This window comes from Opisthocomus hoazin, chromosome 25 (assembly GCF_030867145.1).
Source record: "Opisthocomus hoazin isolate bOpiHoa1 chromosome 25, bOpiHoa1.hap1, whole genome shotgun sequence".
NCBI classification, from domain to species: domain Eukaryota; kingdom Metazoa; phylum Chordata; class Aves; order Opisthocomiformes; family Opisthocomidae; genus Opisthocomus; species Opisthocomus hoazin.
In genome coordinates this window covers 9255862-9276391 of record NC_134438.1, presented here as the reverse complement: position 1 = coordinate 9276391, position 20530 = coordinate 9255862, and the positions used below count along the sequence as shown (strand labels likewise).

At 59.2% G+C, this 20530-nt stretch overlaps 1 protein-coding gene across 2 annotated transcripts in view; it reads right to left on the bottom strand.

Annotated features, from left to right (window-relative positions):
* Positions 1-17234, bottom strand: part of RASSF5 (Ras association domain family member 5) — a 34269-nt gene extending 17035 nt beyond the window's left edge. The window contains exons 1-2 of one of the 2 annotated variants that reach the window (XM_075443029.1): positions 16895-17234; positions 6449-6567 (exon numbers count right to left, since the gene is read on the bottom strand). In XM_075443029.1, coding sequence (XP_075299144.1) covers positions 6449-6567; positions 16895-17234 — 459 coding nt within the window. Of the gene's footprint in view, positions 1-1567; positions 2024-6448; positions 6568-16894 lie in introns of those variants that run through there. The other variant, XM_075443030.1, reaches the window with a different exon arrangement.
* Between the last annotated feature and the right edge of the window lie 3296 nt (positions 17235-20530).

The window sequence follows — 20530 nt, the reverse complement described above, 5'->3', positions numbered from 1 at the left end:
CAGGACCTGCACCACCACCAACCCCCCCAAAACCCTCTCCCACCGAGGCCTGAGGATGGTTTCCATCCCCGGCCGGAGGAACAGGAGGACCCACCTCCACACGCAGACCCATTACACAACATCATTTGCTTGAGCAGCAAATTTTGTGTGGGTTCTTTTTTTTTTTTCCATGCACAGGAACCATTTCCTCCCCGTAACACCAAACCCCCGAAAGGCTCCATCTTCCCCAGCAGCCGCGAGGTTTGTCACCCACACCGGCCACGTCTGGGCGAGGAGCCAGGCGAAAAGGGGCTGTGGCAGCCCCCGACCCCTCTGCGAGGGAGAGCTGCTGAGCACGAACAGGATCAGGCCGATTTTGAGAGGCAGCTGAGGATCTGCAGTGCCCCGGCTCAAAAATAACGGCGTTAAGCTGGTGCGGGGTGCAGCGCCCACTGCACTAACACCGTGCTTTTTTACATCTCCTACACAAATGAATCATCAAATGACATTTAAAAACCAGCAGTACGTGTCGGTTAATCATAGCGAGAGGGAGCTGCCGGCTAACAGGGAATATCCCACGTGAAACCCGAGGGAGCACTTCTTTAAAGAAATTAAAATAAAACTGCCGGTTGGTTTAAGCTCTCCCCCCGCGCCGCAGAAGGCTGAGCCCCAAAGCTCCTGCTGAGGACCACGGCTCGGCAGCCTCAGGCGTGCGGATACAGCAGCACCCAGACAGGAGCCTGTCGGTGCTCGTGGTTTAGAGGGGAATTTCTGAGCGAGAAAGCTGCTCCCCAGGCCAGCTCTCGTCTCTCGGCAGCGCGGGGCTCCTGTTCCCGAGCGAAACCCCCACTTCCGCAGCAGCGCCTTCTCGCCTTCTGCTTTTATGCTCAGTTCTGGTTGGGGCCCTGATGTTTATGACAGGGTTTTTTTTGTTTTTTTTTTTGTTTGTTTGTTTTTTTGTGTTTTTTTTTTTTTTTTTTTTTTTTTTTTTTTTTTTTAAACAAACACTTAGAAAACATGAAGCAGCCTTGTCAACGTTCCTGACACAGAAACCTCACCCTGGGGTGAAACACTGCCCAGCCAAGCATTCTCTCCTTCTCCAGGGCAGACACATGCACCCAGGCACCCAGAAAAGATTCATCACTGTGTCAATAAGTTCGCGGATTAATTTAGCCCTGTAACTTTCCCATCTCCCTGTGCACCTCACAGGTGCCATTTTCACCAACGGTGCGTGTTCAGCAAGGCCAAACCGCAGGTCCCCGGCCGGGAGCCTGACCCGGGGATGGCAGCTGGCAGGGCTGCTGCCTGCCCCCTCCTCCCAGAGCTGACAAAACACGTTTGGAGTCAGCTCCACTACCGTGGATCCCCCGGGAAGGGGTCAGCCTGACATGCAAAAGGTTGAGACGTGGCTGAGAAAAATCTGCAGCGGTGCAGACCCCTGCCCGGGAGCGGGGAGCAGGCAGGTAGAGCCCCCCCCCACCGCCCCTGCCAGCAGCAAGCCGATTCTGACAGCACCCACAGCCAGCCGGGCAGGAACACCGCCATCTCCCCCCACCTCAGCCCTCCTCACCGGTTTTCGAGCCGTTACCTTGGCAGGGACCTTGCTCGGTGTGCTCCGGAAGAACGAGGTTTTTGCTGTGAAAAAGCAATCCTCGAGGTCTTCATCCCAGCTGCAGTACCCGCTGCTCATGCTGCTGCCGACGGTCATCGAAGCCACGCAGAGGCGAGAGGCCGAGTGCGCGGGGGGCTCGGGGGGCCGGCGACCATCGGCGAGCCCCGCTCCGGCTCCCGCACCAGCAGCGAGCCCGCTCTCACATCCTCGCCTCGCCGGCGCTTATCTGCGACAGCTCCTTCTGCTCATCCTCCAGAGCCAGCCGAGCTGTTTAACAGGCAGCCGTGCCGGGTAACCCTTCCCTCTCCTCCTCCACCCGCCTCCCTGCGCAGCGGCGCTGGGGCAGCGTGGAAGGGGCAGAGCTGCCAGTTTGCCCCCGCTCTTGGCACCCGGCTTCGCTCGCCGCCCGCCGTCTGGTCCCCGGGCGCCCGCGCAGCGTCGCCTCTCCCCTTCCTGCGCTCGCCTCGCGCAGCCCTGCTGCTTCCTCTTGCAAAACTTCTCACCCCGCTGCACGCCGGGGCCGAGGCGCTGGGCACTGACCCCCCGGCACCTCCTTTGCTGCCCATGACACATCGCCATGGCAGGCTGGCTTCTCGCTCCGTCCCTGCCGGCGCATCCCGGAGGGCTGCGTCGCGTCCGCTGTCCGAGGGAAGTGTCCCCAGGCTGGACCGAGCCACCAAAAGGTGGTGGGGAAGGGGGGAGGCTGGCGAGGACGCGGGCTCGGACCCTCCTTCAGGCATCGGGAGCCCCCAGTCATAGAACCATAGACTGGAAAAGATCTCTAAGATCCAGTCCAACCGTCACCGGGCGGCAGCGGGCACCTTTCTGCTCCACAGCTGATTTTAGAGCCACTCGGCAGCTCCAACTGCACCCCGGGAAAACACCGCTCAGCCCCTCGGTGCCGTCTGCAAGGAGCACTCGCTCCAGACTGATCAAAACGCTGCGTTGGTCTGGAAAGAGCCTCGGAGCGACAGCATCTCATCCCTGCTCCCCGCTCCCAGCCCGGCACAGCCCCAACCCCAGCGCTGCCTCCTCCATCCCTCTCCCCCAGCATCCCACCGACACCCTGCCTGTTACCCAGCAGCTTTGGGAGCAGCTGTGACCTTCCTCCCTGGTGATGACCACAGAGTTTTCTGGAGAGCCGGGCAGGGGAAGGGCTCTGCTCCCCACCGGCGATCCTCCTCCCTCGGCAGGGGCTCTGGTGAGGGGCCACGCACCCACGGGGATGCAGCGCATCCCGGCACGGGCTCTCCCCACCCACGTGGAGACCGGTGTGTACTCACGAGCAGGTGAAGGGACTCAAGCAAAGCCTGACACACCACCTGAAAAAGGACTCTGCTTAAGCAACGCGATATTAACATACATGCTAATAATTCTCCACCAAATTTCAAGGCAGAACAGGGCCTGAGAGTACCACGCCACCGAACAAATCCATCCTGTGCCCACCCTGCAAATACTTCACGCAATACCCAGCCAGCCCGTCCAAGAAAGAATACAGAACTGCAAGCGGGACCACCAAGGGCAGGGCAGACCAGAGGTACAGGAAGGTCTCCACGCCCAAGGCCAGCCCAGATCTGGAACGGAAGGACTGGGGAGAACCTGGATGGGATAGAGAGCTACAGAATCGTGGGAGACGTTCACACGAAGAGAGCAGCGAGTTTGGGGCCAAAAGGAGGGGAGCGTTTCCAGGCCCGGCACGATGAGATCTGCAGAGCTCGGCACTACGTGCTCTGGCTGGCCACCCCCGCCCCGACGCTTCTGCTCGCTCCTTCAGCACCCACCAGCCGAGATGAGAGGTGGCCCTGACGGCTGCTCTGATGTTAATTCCATCACGTCCCTTCCAAGGCACAACTCTCACCATCGCCAAGCGCTATTTTTACGCCGGGCCAGCGAGCGTGGGGAGCCTTGGCTCTGCTCCGCAGCTCGACTGCCTGCGGTAGGACCATCAGCAAACCCCTTCTGCAGACCGGGGCTATCACTCACTCCTTCAGGTCGCAGGGCTCCTGCAACGGGTCCAAAAGGGCTCCAGCATCTCTGCACAAGCTACCATCCACACGTGAAAACCTCTCCCCCTCCTGACAGGTTGCTGATGGTGTTTCACACCCTTCCATCCGTATCCGTTAGCTGAAGGACGTAAATTGCTGCAAGGCTTTGATAGCTCTGCACCCACGGCCAGCGGCATCCCGTGCATACAGACCGGGACGTCAGTGTGAAGACTGGCGGGAGGACGCAACATCTGCTCCTCAGAGAGGAAGGCGAGAATCCAAACGGCATATTTATAAAGCAGCTTGCAACGCTGCAAATAAATACGCTATCCTCTTAGCAGCACACGTACTTCTGCAGTGGCACCAGCTCCTCGGCTCCACAAGGCTATATTTAGAGGAGAAAGAGGCTTCCATCGCGCGTGTGCAACATGAGCAGAAAGCGAGCGCTGGGCTGATGGGCGGCACAGGTCTTGGACCTTCACCAAAGCCTCGGCCCCGAGCGTTTCCCAGCGGGAACGGGGTGCAGCCAGCTTGCAGTGCCCCGTGCGAAGCTGGATGCACTCCCCAAGGAGCCCTCACTTTTCTATCGCAGTCCACCTGCGTAGGAGAACAGCTCCATAAAAAATACAAGCAAGCAAAGCCACCCAAATAATTTTGACCCCTTGGTTCAGCAGCAGCTCCGGTTAAAGGCTACCTACACGACAGCCCCCAGAAAGCCCACCCACCGGTGACCTGCACCAGCTCGCAGGTGGGAAGCGCACGCCCAGCTCTGCCAAACCCAGGGGCCAAGCTCCCGGCGCTGCTGAGACCTGCGGAGACCTCTGTCAGCTCCAGCAGAGTCTGGACTGCACCCAGGGAGGCTCATCTGGACCCAAACGTAAAGCACTCTCAAGTACTTTACTGGATCAAAGCCCAAACCATTAATGCCCGGTATTACAAGGGAACAGTACTTCAGTACGTGACGTTCAAGTAGCAATTTCTGTGGTGCTTCTGCTTTGCTTATATTTGATGGTGCTATTTAACGACTTCCAACTATGCCAGCTATTAACTGAAGTTTCTTGTGTTTCCAGTGGCAATCCCTCTCACCCCCCACCCCCCAAGTGCATTCAGGCTCCCTACAAATCTCCTTCTGGAATACTGACACACTTTTCCCTTCATCCTCCTTCTTTCAAGCAGCAAAACCTGCTTGGTCACCAGAAACACACCAGGAACACGGCTGCGTGCTCCACTTTATGGGCTCACATCACTTAAACTTCAGGCTGATTTTTCCCTAATTATCCATTACCCACAAACAAGAACGGAGTTTATTGCAGTGATTTACCCTCCTTCACCCTCCAAGCAGCCCGCACACCTCCCGGTCCCCCCACACCCCCAGCCTTGCAGCCTTTCCCAGCACCAGCAGCCAGCAAGACCCCAGCAGCGCTTTGCTGCGCGAGGGGTTCAGAGGCGTCACCCCCGGCCAGGACCTCGCCATGGGTTTATGGATTTCTGTTTGCTGCTGTAACTGGAGAGACTTTTGTTTCCCTGGCACCGAACAGCTCCCCCTCCCCGGGATGACACCAGAGATGCATCAGAGTGATGAATTGCCGTGAAGCGCGGGCTCCGTGTGTGTTATTAGGACCATCAATAACCCCCGGCTGCTGTTATCACCCTGAAGAAGAAACAAGCCTTTCTAATTTTTCTAAAAATCAAGCTTTTCTCATGCTGCTGGGGGAAGCCTACTGACATCTGGAGATGTAAACACACACAAACCTGGCTTCACACCCTTATACAAACACCTCCAGGCTCAGTGGAGAATCCATTCAGAGCCCCTTTGTCATCCATAACCTCCAAGACCAATCCCACCTAACTTCAGGCTCCCTCCTGACCGTTTTCTCCCCAGCAGCAATCACCCAGCCACGTGCCGGTGAGGCCAAGCTCTGCAGACCTTGCCCAGCAAAGCGCAGACGACCACCAAACCCCACCACCAGCTCCTCACACGCCCCACAGAAACCCCACGTCCTCCTTAAAACAACTGCACGTTTCCATTTCCAAAGTCGCACAAGTCCATCAAGGTCCTCCACAAAGAGGAAGACACATGCACTGTTATAGGGAAGGAGAGAATATAGTTTTATAAGAGCACATAGGGATGGAAAAGGCTCTGCACAAGCCAAACCCACTCCAGGCAGGTTTAGGAGCAATGCTTTGAGCTTCCCACATTAAGGATCGTCCACCCCAACCTGCGTGGCACCGTCCCCACGCTGTCATTGCAGCCTGTCCCAGCAGACCCACCAGACAGCACGGGACCCTCGGGGGGATTAAGCAAACAGCCCAGCCTCCCGAGCAGCCCTGGGGATCACCGCACATCCCTAACACAGATCCAAGGGTCTCAATCCCCCGGGACTACGGAAACTCGTAAAACAGAGCTATCAACCCAGAGCTCCTTGTAGAATCCACGGCCACGCGCTGCCGTGACGCAGGAGAAGCGCGCCTGTGCTGCTCCCTTTCGAGCACCTGGCACGCGCTGCTGGGACGCAATTCAGCGCTGGCATCGGCCGTCCCTCGCAGGCAGCGGCACGGGCGTGACATCCCCAGAGGACACGGCTCCTCGCCCGCTCCGCTCCAGCCAGCCCGGCCGACAGCGGCGTTTCGAACACGCTGGATGCCCACGCGCACACCCCCCACCGCGCCGGATCAAACCCCCCAGACAGCGCACACGGGCACGATGCACGCAGGATACAGGGAACTCATCCACGGGACTGATGGGCCGACCTCGCTGACAAGACCCCCCCCTTGTAAAACCCTTCAGGAGCAAGAACTCGGCTCGGAAGGGGATGCACTTGGTCATGGTGAGGCTGCCGACCCCCCCATGGAGCCCCCCTCCCCGGCGTACCTGGCTGCAGGGTGGCAGGAGGGTGCTCTCGGGTGAGAGCTGGCTCTGGCACTGGCCCGGCCGGCGGCAGTCCAGCTGGATGAGGCTGCGGCATTCCTGGTGGCACGTGTATCTGCAGTCTGCACGGGGGAGAAAGGAGAGAGTGAGGCACCCCAGAGCTGCAGCCTGCTGTCGGGGAGCAGGGGGGAACCCCGGGAAGGGACCAACTCCTCTGCAGGGCAGAGCGATGCTCGTGGGCACCGGCACAGCCAGAGCTGCCAGCCAGGCACACATGGAGAGGTACCAGAACTCCTCATCCACAGCACAAATTGCTCCCACACCCTCTCCCCAGGTAAAGCCTTGTTTCTTGCTGCAATGCTACGGCACGGGCAGCGCTCCTGCCTCGCATCCTGCTGCCTTTCCCCTGATCTGCTGGCGTGCTGACACACAAAACACAGGGTCTGCTCCAGTCCCACCAGACCACGGGGTACACCAGTCTCCAGCTGCGCCCCTTGGAGATGCCACCTGCATCGCGCCTGCGGCAAAAACTCGGCCACCGCACGAGGAGAGGATGCTTCATCTTCCAACATCAGGAGGGAAAACACATCTTTGTGTCAGACCAGAGTCAAACTATTTAAGGTCACTACATATGAACGCTTCCAGGGCCAGTTACAGCGGCCAAGGCACGGATCTACCATCAGGCTCTGCCAAAAAGCCACCCCTGGAGAGGACACGGACACGTCCCGGGCCCCAGCGACGGCAGTGACCTCCCATCCCCACCGCACTCGCTGCCCAGGTGCAGTGCAGCATTCACGTAGCGTGTTTTCCTTGGATGCTGACCCGTCCTGTAAGACATTAACTAGTTCAAGGTAGGCATTGCACCGACGGCTCTGCAGAGCCCAGGTTTAACCTCTTTCGGCACAGGGTCCCGCTCGCCCACAGCCCCCGGCATTGGGCACGGCCAGCTCCGCCTGCCAGCCACAACGGTCGCCACGTATTCGTGGCTATCGCTCCCCCGGCCCTTCCCCTAGAAGCCCTGAATTCTCCATACCCTCCTAACAATCCCCTTCCACTTTAATAGCCCCTTCTGATCCTTTTAATTTTTAACTGTCGTCTAAACAGCGTTAAATTTACTTTTTACACTACCCAAAATTCCAGAGCGGTCACCAACCTGTGAAAAAAGATATCTCAAAACGAAGGCAAGAGTGCCCACCCCTGCCACCCCGCTCCAAGCCAGCGGGCTTGTATTTTAAATACTCTTCTTATTTTTCTTTTCTTTTTTTCCCTTTTCTTTTTTCTTTAGCATTTGGGTCATTGGTTTTGAATATCTGGGGCTTGCAGGAAAGCCAAGGAATACCCCACGTTCGCTCTGGAAACAGTGCTTTCTGCTCAGCTCTGCTGAACGCTCGCTGCTGGGAATGCCCGAGAATGAACGCGAGGAGCTGAACCGCTGCTGGGAGCTGGTGCCCGAGGGGGGAAACATCAGTCTCCAGGGGAAACAGGGGAATCATTTATCATTTCACATTCATCTGGCATGAGCTGTCTGTCATCCTCCCATTCCAAGTCAGCTGTCTCGAGAAAGCCTGGGGGAAAGCAGGGAGGCTTGTTTTGCCTTTGCTTTTTTAAAAATTTTTTTTTAATTAGAGATAAGCTGCACGGTTACATGGTAATTTGATGCATGACCTTTTGAGCAACTGGAACAGCCTTTTAACGGGGGACATTTGCCAAGTCTTTGCTGGAGCAGCCAATCTGAGGATGCTCCAGTTGCGGGTTCACCTGAGCAGCTGGAGCCAGCGGAGACCCCTCCTGCCTCCGTGGTCCAGGATTTTCAGCTTTGGGCAGCCGCCTCCTGCCCCCCAGACCGCAGCCTGCCAGGGTGGGATGGCTCGAGCATCTCGGGTGAAGGAGGCGCACGGCGAGAGGTCCGAAATACGTAACACAGACCCCAGGAATGACAGTTCCCAATCACACCTCCGGATCAGGCCCATTACGGCCAGCCATTTCTTTACGGGATTAACGTATGACACCTCCTTAGTCACCATCACCTATTAACAGACCTAATCACTCCGCATCCGGCAGAGAACGCTAATTTTAGCAACCCAGCACAGCTTTAGGAAGCCGCCACGTGACAGGTTGGCCAAGAGGAGCAGGATGCCTCCACTCACGCTTTAAGATAATTCCCATTCAAGCCAAACAAAGCAACACCCAGAAATGCAGTTTCTTTAACAAAAAAAAAAAAGAGGAGTCAGATCATGATACTGAGAAAAACTTTGGTGGCTGAAAGGAATTTCCCTTCCTCCACAGATAAAGTTTCTCTGGGAGATAAAGCTGGATAGAGTAAAAGAGTCCTACACGAACGCCCCTCCAGATGCCTAAATATAGGACTGCAGCCATCCTGCCCACCCCCAGCCTCCCACTCCCGCCTCCCAAACACCGCAGATGCTGCGGGGCATCTTTCAATCCGACCCACCGCAAGCCCCAGATCCATAGGCTGGGGAGACAAAAGGAGAAGGCGCAGGTCTGCGGCAGAGCGGCCAGATCCTGACCCCAGCCGTGAGAGAGGCTCCAAGAACCTGGCCCCAGCCAGGTGTTCGCCGAAAGAAAAACCTCCTGCAACACCGCACGGGAGACTGGATACGACTGCCCCCAGAATGAGGATGGAAAGGGTCTAAAGTGTCCCAACACCTCCCCCGTGATGCTCTTAAACTCTGATTTCTGGCCAAAACTCTGGTTTATGGTTCCTGCAGCAGCACTGGGTGCTGCTCTGCCCTGGTACCGGCTGTCCCCCCACCACAGCGCTGCCAGCCCCGGCACACACGGGACCGCCGAGGAGGGCTGTGGTGAGGGCAGGCTTCATATCAGCTACAAAAAAACCCCTTATGTGAAGTTAAAGTGAATCATGAAATTGCAGGAGTTATCTTAATGCTCCAGTTCCTGGTTTATTAAGGATCCTGCCACTCATTTAAAAAAAAAAAAAAAAGAAAAAAGGCAAATCAGAAATATTCCCAACATCAGCAAAGTTAAGGACAACCTTTGATGTGCATCCCTGCTGCCATGGGAAGGCTCAGAGCCAGCCAGGGAAGAAACATAAAACACCGCGCGTTCTGGAAGCGGTGTGAGGCTCCGCAGGTGTGCGAGCACTGGAAGCAGACAGTGTTGAGGAACAGAGATCTCTTCCAGGCACCCTCGAGCTCTGGCATCCCTCGGCCAGCTCACACACACCTCTCAACGCCGGCTCCGGCAGGGTTGGATTCCGCAAGCCGTGCTGCCAAGACGGAGGGCTCGGTGCCCTCGCCTGACGTCACCCGCGGCAGCCCCAGGACGTGGCCCTGCGGCATCGCCACCAGCTCCAGCACGCCCAGAGCCCACGCGGGGAAGGGTCTTGGCTTCCCCAAATCCCTGTGAGCTCCCCCACGGCAGCGACCCTGCCCCAGCTCCGTCACTGGAGGCCTCGGCAGTTTTGGGTCTAAATCAGGTGGTTTGGGTTTAGTTTGTTTGCACGCACAGGCGAAACCCAAGGGTGGTTTTCTCTTTGTTCAGGGCAGGGCAGACCCCCCGGTGACAAGCACCCCTCCGAGAGGTCCCTGCACCACCGCAGAGCCTGCAGTGCAACCCCAGCTCCCAGGCAGATGCTCTCCAGCCGTTGTTTAGGGAAAGGCGAATTTTCCTCTCCAGCGGCAGGCGGGGCAGCACCCACGCCCCGAGCCGTGCTCTGCCGCGGGGCTCCCACGAGAGCGGGGCTGCGGAAGGAGCCGGAGCAGGAGTTTTAGCTGCCCGGTGGCAGGAGAGTGTGCCAGCCCCGTGCCAGCCCGTCCGTGCCTCGGCAGCACCGCAGGCATCCCCTTACGCCCAGCCAGCCGCAGAGAGCCCGCGCCCAGCCGCACCAGCACGCACGTCCAAGCCCACCCATCCCCACCACCACCTACCTCCAACCAGCCAAACCTCCCTGCTCGGCCTCCTCAGCAGCCGGACTCTCTCAGGCCAGGACTTTGGCTTGGGAAAATGCCTGAATATTTTGTGAATTCTCTTTGTGACAAGCCCAAAGCAAGCGGCTGCCCCTGCCTTCCCATCCATCATCCCCGCGAGAGGAGACCGACAGCTTCCCGGGCACGCGGAGCCGGGCGGGCAGCTCCTCACCGCCGAACGCTGCCGAGATGCAGCGCAGGTTACGTCTGCTTCCACGAGAGGCCTTTTCCCCGCACGGAGATAAACCAGTGACACTGTCCATGTGCAATCTGCTGCCCTTGGACGGATTTATTTATTTATTTTCCTGAGCAATGAGGCAACGCGCGCAGCTTAGAGCTTCTGCATCTCCGGGCTTGTCCTGTTAGCCATGGAAAACTTTCTATTTCTGGGGCTTTTTGTTTGATAAGATAAAACAACCCAACGGAAGAGATTAGGGAGAGAAAGCGCAGGACCCAGGCGTGCGCTGGGAGGGCTCTTTCCAATATCCTCTTTGCTGCTTTTCCCCTGCAGCCTTCTAAAGTTTAGGGAAAAAAAGTTCCCAATGTTTAATCAAAGGTTAAATTAAAGGAATACACTGAGATTAACTATTTTTATAACACTGATTTAAACTCTGCACATAGTTAGCTAGGTTTTTAGATCAGTACCACGGCCCTTTCACACCATCTACCAGTTACAACTATACCAGCTGTCAAATGATGCTTGAAATCCGCCACTTTGTACCCTCTCCATCACGAGCGGCCCCTCTCTGCTCAGCCACCCTCCTACAAACCAGCCAGGTTTCCAGCACCCTGCACAGCACATGTTTGCTTTTATACAGGGAATAACAAGCTGAAATTTAGCTAATCCTAAAAATCACACCAAGCAGCATAAGCAATGAGTTAAACAACACCAAGGACTTTCTTCTTTGCCCCTCGCTGTCCTGACACCTAGACAGCATCCCTGCAGCTACACAGGTTCCTGCTTCCCCTACCACAACCAGCAAACTCAGCCAAACCTACTGGACCAGGAATGAAGCGGGGAAAGAACAGGGACAGCCCAAAAACTAACCTGCAAAGTCCGACCCGGAGCCTCGGCTGGCACCTCTCTCCATAAATCCTTCCCAAGGCCCCGGACTGGGCTGCAGCAAGAAGCGCGTCCCTGCAGAGCTGGGCTGCCCCAGGAGCCCCGGCCGCCGTCCCCGCACCTCCATCTCCCCGGCCTCGGGGAGCCTCACGGCGGGATGCACCCCAGCACCCCACCCCGTCCTCGGCCGACCCCGGCAGCACCCGCCCGGCAAGCACCATCCCAACCTGCCCGAGTCACCCGGGAGCAGGGGAAGCCTCAGGAATCCGGACCAGGTAAATCAGACAGAAATGCAAAGCACTGCGGGTCCTACGAACCGCCAGCGATTATTATTTACAGCGGCAAGACCACAGACACGGCGGAGCGTGGGAGGACGTGCTGCGAGGCGAGAACAGGAAAAACCACCGCGTCCCGGAGGGTGCCAGCGGCGCGAGCAGAGCCCCATCCCGGCGAGGCCGGGATTTTTCAGCGCGTCCACACCCGCTAAAGAATTCATTATCTTAAGCAAACGTCTCCTCAAGAACCAGTAATGTTAGAGCTGTAGTTTGTTCTACAAACTAGAAACGGTGTGTGTTTAACCAGCTTCCTCCTTAAGGAAACAGCTCCTGATTCAGCACAGTACTTCAACACAGGATTAACTGCTCCGAGAGATAAGGGTGGCTTCAGACCAGAGGAACAAACCCAGACAGATGCTTTACTGAACCAGGTCCATGTCGCAAGATCTACAGATCAAAACCTGCCTTCAGGTACAGCCGCGTTTGCCACCCAGCTGATCCGGCGCTGGAGCTCCAAGGTTCTCCCCGAGGCAGAGCCTCACAGCCACCTTCCCGGCAGGAAAGCGTGGAGAGCTGCAGCGATTTGCTTGCGAAGAAGCACTCCAGCCAACAAAGTCCTGTTCTGGTAACCCCGTGGCCATCACAGCCAAGACCCCCCACGCCAAGCAGGGCTGGCGTCCAACTCCAGCTGCCAGCGGCTCTGCCGGGGAGACCGCGGCTCCCGCACGCCAACACGCACAGATTGTTCACGGTCGCTCCACGGGCAATAACGCATCTGGCTTCACCCGCCTGGGCCAAAGAAACCACTCCATAGGACTTCATCAACACAACCCAGGAAGTATGTGGGTGATAAATCCTGGCCCCAGCTGCCCGGACGGGAGGCCACGGCCATGGGTGAGCCCCACCAGCACGGCCATGGGGCCGGCGCATGCCAGGGGTGAGCACCGTGGCCAAACCAGAGGATGGAGCACAGGGAAGGAGCAGGCACGCTGCTGAGCCGTCGCTGGGACGGGTCTTACTGTGGGCTTCGCTAATGGTTGAACCCAAGGAAGAACTTCTTCCCTCTGAGGGTGACGGAGCCCTGGCCCAGGCTGCCCAGGGAGGCTGTGGAGTCTCCTTCTCTGGAGATATTCAAGACCCGCCTGGACAAGGTCCTCTACAGCCTGCTGTAGGTGACCCTGCTTCGGCAGGAGGGTTGGACTAGATGACCCACAGAGGTCCCTTCCAACCCTGACCATTCTGTGATTCTGTGGCTGCAGCACCAGGAACGGGCATTCCATAGCAGCACCTGCATCACGGGTACAGCAAGCGTGAGGAAGTCCCCCAGGGAGAACTGGCCCACCTCAGGGTGAACGGGCATGGAAGGGGAGCAAAGCAGCTGACCCACGCCCAGGTCGGGCTCTCACATAATTCTGCCACCTCAAGCCATAAGATCCCCGGTCACCAGTGACCAGCCTGCCCTGAGCAGTGCAGAGGGACCCTGAGTCACCAGCCCTGACGCTGCCAGGAAAAGAGACAAAAAAAAAAAAAAAAGCAGCTGCAATCCTGAGACTGCGCTGAGGGAGATGCCAAGAGCCAGAGAAGCACCTGAGCCATCGGCCAAAGCCCGACCCATCGCTGCCCTGCCCGCGTGCTGCTGCGCCAGCCTCCACCCGAACCCTCCCCAGCGCAGAGCTCAGCCTGGTTTCTCGGCTGTCGCTGCTCCAGAGCGAAATCCGGCACGCGGAAGGCTTTGAAGCTGCGTTAGTCACCATCGCATTCGGGTGGCTGCACTCCACCAGAACAAACACCAAAAAACCCCCCGGCAGAGATGCCCCGCTGCAGCCTGCCCGGCCAGCCCCCGGCTCCCCAGCTCCTGCAGCCTCCTCTGTCGGGGAGCGCTGCCGGCAGCCGGGCACATTCCCGCTCCTGCAGTGATGTATTTCGCTGTTTTTTTTTTAATATTCACTCAGGCTTTGCAGGTGCCAGCAGCACCAAGCCGCATGCATTAGACTGGAGATATTCGAGATACGCCACACGTCGGCACAGCCACTCCCCAAGCCCAACTGCACTCACTTTGAGACCGAAAACACCTATTTTTAATGAACGCCAGCAGTACGGCCCGGGGTGGGTCGCTGCCGAGCTCCCACCTCCCCACCCTTCGCGCTGATGGGAGCAGCACTCTTGATGTCTGTCATGCACAGGACAGACCTAAAGGCTCCCAGTAAAGGCACTGGAAAGGCTCCTGATATCTCAGACAACATCTGCATCGGCCCCGGATGCAGAACCCGCGGGCAGCACTTGAGCTAAAACCTCCGTAAGAGCCTGTCCGCCGCCTCCAGAGCCCCGAGACTGATCCAGGACAGCCTACACCCGCCAGACGCCCGAGGACAGCCACCCAAGGGCATCGTTTTCCTGGCTGCAGGACTTGCCAGGTCTCTGCCCCCACCCCTTCCACCCAGACCCCCGGCTGGAAGAGGAACCGCAGCGCACGCATCCCACGTTGGCCTTGGGGAGACGGCTCCACGCCGCTCGAGAAAGGGGAAATGGAGCCGAGGGGGTTTCAGTGCAGCGCTGGCCGTCACCCAAAGCCCAAACCCCCTCCTCGCTCCGCCGGCTCCCCCTGCCCCTTCCCTTTTCCCAGGGCAGACCCAGACCTTCAAGCTTCAAGTTCACAACCCTGCAGACAGCGTTTCCCCTCTCGCTGGGGCCAGGCACCATCACACGCGGGACATGGACCATTTGGGGAGGGAGGAGGAATAAATACCACTTCCACATTTTACTACAGACAACCACATCTGATGTAAATAAAAATAGGCCAGAACTGTACAAACAAACACCTGAGTATCCTCAGGCTGCACGTCAAAAGCAAACAAGCAGTAACTGCATCAGAAGAAAAAGAAACCTTCACCAAGGGAGGACAGCACTCCCCGTCTGCAGCTCTCGGGCATTTTCAAACGGATGCACCGCTGGGACGGCAGGGAACGCGGATGATGTTACGAGCATCTCCGCTGAAGTTTCCCTCTTTCCCCCCCCCTGCAGCCTCCTTGTTTGGGGAATTTTAGAGGCAGAACTACTCCCACAGCCTGAATAATCCTCCTCTGAAACGAAAAGGGAAATAGAGTTCTTTAAGATTTGTTTCAATATAACTGTGGAAAAAAATCCTGCCAGAGGAGAAGTCCCTCAAAACAACTATTTATAGTTGTTGCAACACCACAAAATTCTCTGAATTAGTACTTCAGCCCAGGGTTTCAAAGCACACAGCCCAGAATCCCACCTTGCTCACGAGCCCCACGACAGCTCTGCAGGATGGCTGGCGAAAGACAAGAGCCCCAGCGAAGTTTGTTTTGCTTCAAATCAACCCACATGATTTCTTCCGGCGCGTCCCCTCGCACGTTTGCTCTGGTGCGCCGGGCACCGCGGAGCTGCCAGTCCAGGGAACACGCTGGCCATCACCAGGTTTGGAGGGAGCTAATGAGGAACGCAGCCAGAAAGCAAAGGGACGCACCAGAAAACACTTCTACATCATCTTCTTTCAAACCACGCAGCGAGTTCACCAGCCCCGGCGTGTTCCTGCGTCACGTTGTGCCGGCCGCGTGCTGGTGGCTGGGTTACAGTTAATTAACAGCAGTCAGTGCTAAGACCTTAACGCGACGCAGCGGGGCCATATGGCGCGACCGTCTCTCCCAATCGCCCTCCGCGTCCAGACGGCACCGGGAGGTCACACGCAAGAGCCCTGCTCACACCACGCTACGCAAAGCACCGCTAGAAACGTTTAATTGATTCATAATCTAAGGAAAGCCAAGCGGAACGGGCTGAGCGGGGGACTAATTGCCCCGGCGAGGCCGGTGTTACAGCACGTGCCCAGCATCACCCCCCAAACAAACCAGCAAACGAGCAATGGGCAGCTGGCCCAGGGCGGGACGCAGCCCCCTCCCTCACCCCAAATTAACACCAACCACCTGCCCCCCGCACCCCGCACGCCCTGCCTGGCTGCAGGTGGGCACCATGGGGTGAATGGCATTAGCATTAACAGCTGCCAAAATCCAGAGGCTCAGCTGAGCCCGCAGCAAATCCTGGAGCCACCCAAACCCAGCGCAGCTCTAGGGCTGCATCCGACGAGGCCAACTCCCCGGCCGGAGACGTGCGCACAGACCGAGCTGGAAAGGGGCAGCTTCGCTGCCAGCAGCCAGCGCAGCACAGACCCGGTTACCTGCGCCAGGCTCGCTCAGAGCCCCTCTGCCCCGGCACGCCACGGCCTCCCCGTGTCCCCCTCCCCGTGCCACCGCGGCGGCAACGAGCGACGCAGGTCACGCCTTTCCAAGGGCCCTGCAAACACCCCGCGGCCCCAGAGCAGCCCCCCAGGGACACGGGACGCAGACCCTCACCTCGCCTGGCCCCTCGGCACCCCCTCCCACATTAACGCCAAGACGAATCCCTCCCGCAGCACCCAAGCACCCATCCGACGCGAGGAACGCCCGTCTCGGCGAACCTCATGGCACGAGCGCTCTTAACCGAGGAGTTTGGGCAAAGCAAGGCGTCGAACGGCAAATTTACAATTTCTAGAGGAATCTGCACCTCACCGTAGAGCTTTACAAACACGAACCCCTCCTTGCTCACCGAGATCCGCAGCCCAGCGCTGACGCCAACCCCACCAACCCCGCTGACGATCTCCTCTTTCCTGGAAAAGCTGCGTTTCCCCAGTCCGCCCAGCAGCAGCCCCCCGCCCCCAGGGGCAGCAGCCCCTTTGCGGGGAGACCCCGGCCATGTCCCTTCCTCCACCCACCCCCCCGGGACCCCCCCCCAGGGAAGCCTTGCGCGGTGCGGACCCCTCCCCGCAATCCCGGCAGATCCCCGCGGAACACGCAGGAGGGGTCTGGGGGTCCAGGGCCGGCTCGGAGGGGAGGGAGAGAGTGCGGGCTGGAGCCCGGGGAGAGCAGGGGTGCGGGGGGGAGCAGCGGGGCAGGGATGCGGGGAGAGCAGGGGTGCAGTGAGAGCAGGAGCGCGGGCTGCAGCGCAGGGGGGAGCGGCGGGGCGGGGGTGCGGGGAGAGCAGGGGTGCGGAGAGAGCGAGGGGCAGGTGGCGGGCAGGCAGGGTGCGGACAGCGGGCAGGGTGCGGGTAGCGGGCGGACAGGGTGCGGGCAGGCAGGGTGCGGGTAGCGGGCAGGGTGCGGGCAACACTCACAGTCGCAGCGCAGGGCGCGCTCCCGCACCGCCTCCCCGCACAGGTCGCACCAGCCCCGGGGCGGGGGGCGGAGGGCGAAGCGATGCCCCCGGCCGCGCTCCGCCGGCTCCCCCGGGGCCGCGAAGATGCTCCGCACGTCGGGCAGCAGCCGCGGGGTCCCCCCGCGTCGCAGCCGCAGCCGCCGCCGCGCTGCCCTGAACCCCCCGGGGGTCCCCGGGGACCCGGCGCCCACCGGCTCGGCGGGGAGGGGGGCAGCGGGGCCCGGGGGCCGGCGGGGCATGGGGCCGGGGGCGGAGGGCGACGGCAGGAGGGGACGCAGCCCCACGGCCGGCGCGGCCATGGGCTCGGAGCAGCGGGCGGGCGTGGGGCAGCGCAGGCGCCTTGGCCCGGCCCGGGGGGAGGAGACAGGGCGGGGGTGGGGAGGGGGGGGGGCGGGGGGTGGGGAGGGGGGGGCGAGGACCGGGAGCCGCCCTGCCGTGCAGACCCCCGCCCCCCCCCCCCCCAGGGAGGACCGACCTTCGGGTCCCCTCCCCAACGTTGGACAACCCCCCCCACCTCCGATCCTTCCTCGTGGAAACTCCCGTCCCCGTGGGATCTCCCCGCGGTACCCCCCCCCGTGGGAATCCCCTCCCGCACGGGACCCGGGCTGCCGGGGGGAGCGGGGTGCGGGGCCGGGGGCTTCATCCCGCGCCCGCTGCGCGGGGTTCACAGAATCCCAGAATCCCAGAATCCCAGCATGGTGGGGGCTGGAAGGGACCTCTGTGGGTCACCCAGCCCAACCCCCTGCCCAAGCAGGGTCACCCAGAGCAGGCTGCACAGCACCGCGGCCAGGCGGGGCTGGAATATCTCCAGAGAAGGAGACTCCACAGCCTCCCTGGGCAGCCTGGGCCAGGGCTCTGTCACCCTCAGAGGGAAGAAGTTCTTCCTTGGGTTCAGCTGGAGCTTCCTCTGCTTCGGTTTGTGCCCGTTGCCCCTTGTCCTGTCTCTAGGCACCACTGAAAAGAGCTTGGCCCCATCCTCCTGACACCCACCCTGCAGATATTTATGGGCATTTCTAAGGTCCTATAAATAACCTATATTTATAGGACCTTATAAATGACCTATAAGATCAGCCTTCTCCAGGCTGAACAAGCCCAGCTCCCTCAGCCTCTCCTCATAGGAGAGATGCTCCAGTCCCCTCATCATCCTCGTAGCCCTCCACTGGACTCTCTCCAGTAGTTCCTCATCTTTCTTGAACTGGGGAGCCCAGCACTGGACACAGTACTCCAGATGGGGCCTCCCCAGGGCAGAGCAGAGGGGGAGGAGAACCTCCCTGACCTGCTGGCCACACTCCTCTTAATGCACCCCAGGATCCCATTGGCCTTCTTGGCACCCAGGGCACACTGCTGGCTCATGGTCAGCTTGTCACCCACCACCGGCTGGGGCTCTGCGCTGGAACAGGGTGGTGCCAGCCCGCTCCTGGCACCGCGCGTGTGCATGGCCCGAGCCCGAGGGCTGCGGGACCGGGCCGCCTTTCCTCGCCGCAGTGCCAGCAGGGCTCAGGGGGACGCGGAGGGCAGTGGGTCCGGGGTGATTCCCACTCCCCGATGAGGCTCTGGTGGGAAATGTGAAAGGGAAAAACGTTACAGCCAAATTGTGGAGTTGGCTCCGGGTGTCTGAGGGCACCCGTGGCTGGCCAGCTCGCAAACCCTGGGCAAAGCAGGGGTGCACAAACGGGGCTGGCTGGACCGGGCGCTGCGTGGTCCTCCGGCAGTCCGGTTCCTAAGCGACTCCCGGCTCCCAGGTATCGCACACGATGCGGAGGTCCCCCATCACCGTAACACCTTCCCCATGGGCTGGGAGAGGCACACAATGAGCTACCACCCTTCTCCCCCGTGTCCGGATGGAGCCCAGCTCAGAGGGTGACATGGGGGCCATCCCTCTTCTCCGCTGCATTGGTCTGAAGTCCCTCACTCGCTCGGGATTGCCTCCGAGTTTCTCCGGTTTGCGTGAGAGCAGGCGGGGAAGAGGCGGCTGCAGCGGGTGCGGTGCTGGGCTGCGCGAATCCCGGCTGCTGGGCTCGCGGGAAGCTGCATTTGACATCTCATGAATTCCTGGGGACAGGATAAACCAAGGAGATTGAAATCCTTTTCAAGGATTTTAATCTGAAGGATGGATTAAAACACTGGCTCTGAGTTACAAAAGGCAAGTGCCATAAGCAGTCACTAATACGAACCTAAAGGAGCAATAATGCAGCTTTAAAAAATCTAGTTTTGTTCTGTGCTCAGTAGTGAGATTAATTTCTGGAAGGTCTTTTTCTCCCCCATTCCGGATCCCGATTCACACGTCCTCTGGTTCTGCCTGAGAACAGCAGCAGTTTTATTGCTGGGCAAATTATTTCCCCAAAACTTGGTATTTTATCCTGTGCTCTTCCCAGGGTGTTGGTAGCATAAAGGAGTCACCTGCAAGCCAACAAATGACCTTTCTGAGGGCGAAGATCTGCCCGGCACCTGGCTGGGAACCCGTTAAAACCATTCTGGGAGTTCACTTTGCCAGTGCCACGCTGGGGCACGGTTCCAGGCGTGGTTTCGCGGCGGAGGCGGCAGGAGGGGACCCCCTGCTCCTCGCAGAGGGCTTCGCTTCCCCTTGCCCCCAGGAAACCCCCGGTGCCTGGGAGCCGAGCAGCCGCGGTGCCCACACGGCCCGACTGTGGCTGGCAGCCGGCTTCCCCCGGAGCTGCTCCAGCACAGGCTGGCACCCCGGGAAAGACCCCCCTGACGCCCAAGGACCCCCCAACCCCAGAGGTGTTCCTGCTGGGGGAAGGGGCTGCAGCACACCACAGCTTCCAGCACAAAGAGATGTCGTCTCTTCTGTCAGCGTAGGAAGCTTTGGCTCCTGCCCGCACCAGGGATGTGGCAGCGTCGTTCTCCTGCTCGGCCGCTCCGCAGGTATTCAGGTCTGACAGCACAGGAAGCTCCTTTAAGCCAAGGGTTAAAATATTTGGGGAAAAAAAAAACGTAATTAACATTTGGCAGGAAAATTCCCATTTCATTTGGATTCCGGGAGTCCCCTTCGCAGCTGCTGTGCTAGGGCAGTTTGAGCACGACAAGGGCTATTAGCAAAAACTCTTTTTTCTTTTTGCCAAGAAATAAATCCCTTTGAGTGGAAGCCAAACATGTTCCAGGTCAAACGCTCAGCTGGTACGAATCAGCGCAGCTCCGCTGAACCCCGGGATGCGCAGCAGGAGACCCTGCCTGGGCTCCCAGCCCCGTTCCTGCAGGGACAGCAGTGAATTTAGAGCTGGGTGAAAAAAAATAGCGCTCGTTATGAAACTGGGAGAATCCTAGAGAATAATTTGTGGGAGAAAAGCTTTTAAGTGATGGCTTGGTTCCACCTCTTCTACAGTAAGCTGTTGGGTTTGACAGTCAGGATGTTGGTTTTTACAGTTGAAATAAATAGGAAGGGTTGGTGCCAAATTCCACTCGGGAAGGTTTCCCGGGCGGGGGGAGCTTGGCCTGTTCGTACAAGCCAAGCAAAGCCGGGCGCAGCCCTGGAGCCGCCGCTCCCTGCGCCCTCGCTCTCTCGCCGCGGCGCGGGGCACCGCTGCAGCGAGGCGTCTGGCTCCAGCGATGCTCTCCCTCGCCTGGCGTCCCTGGA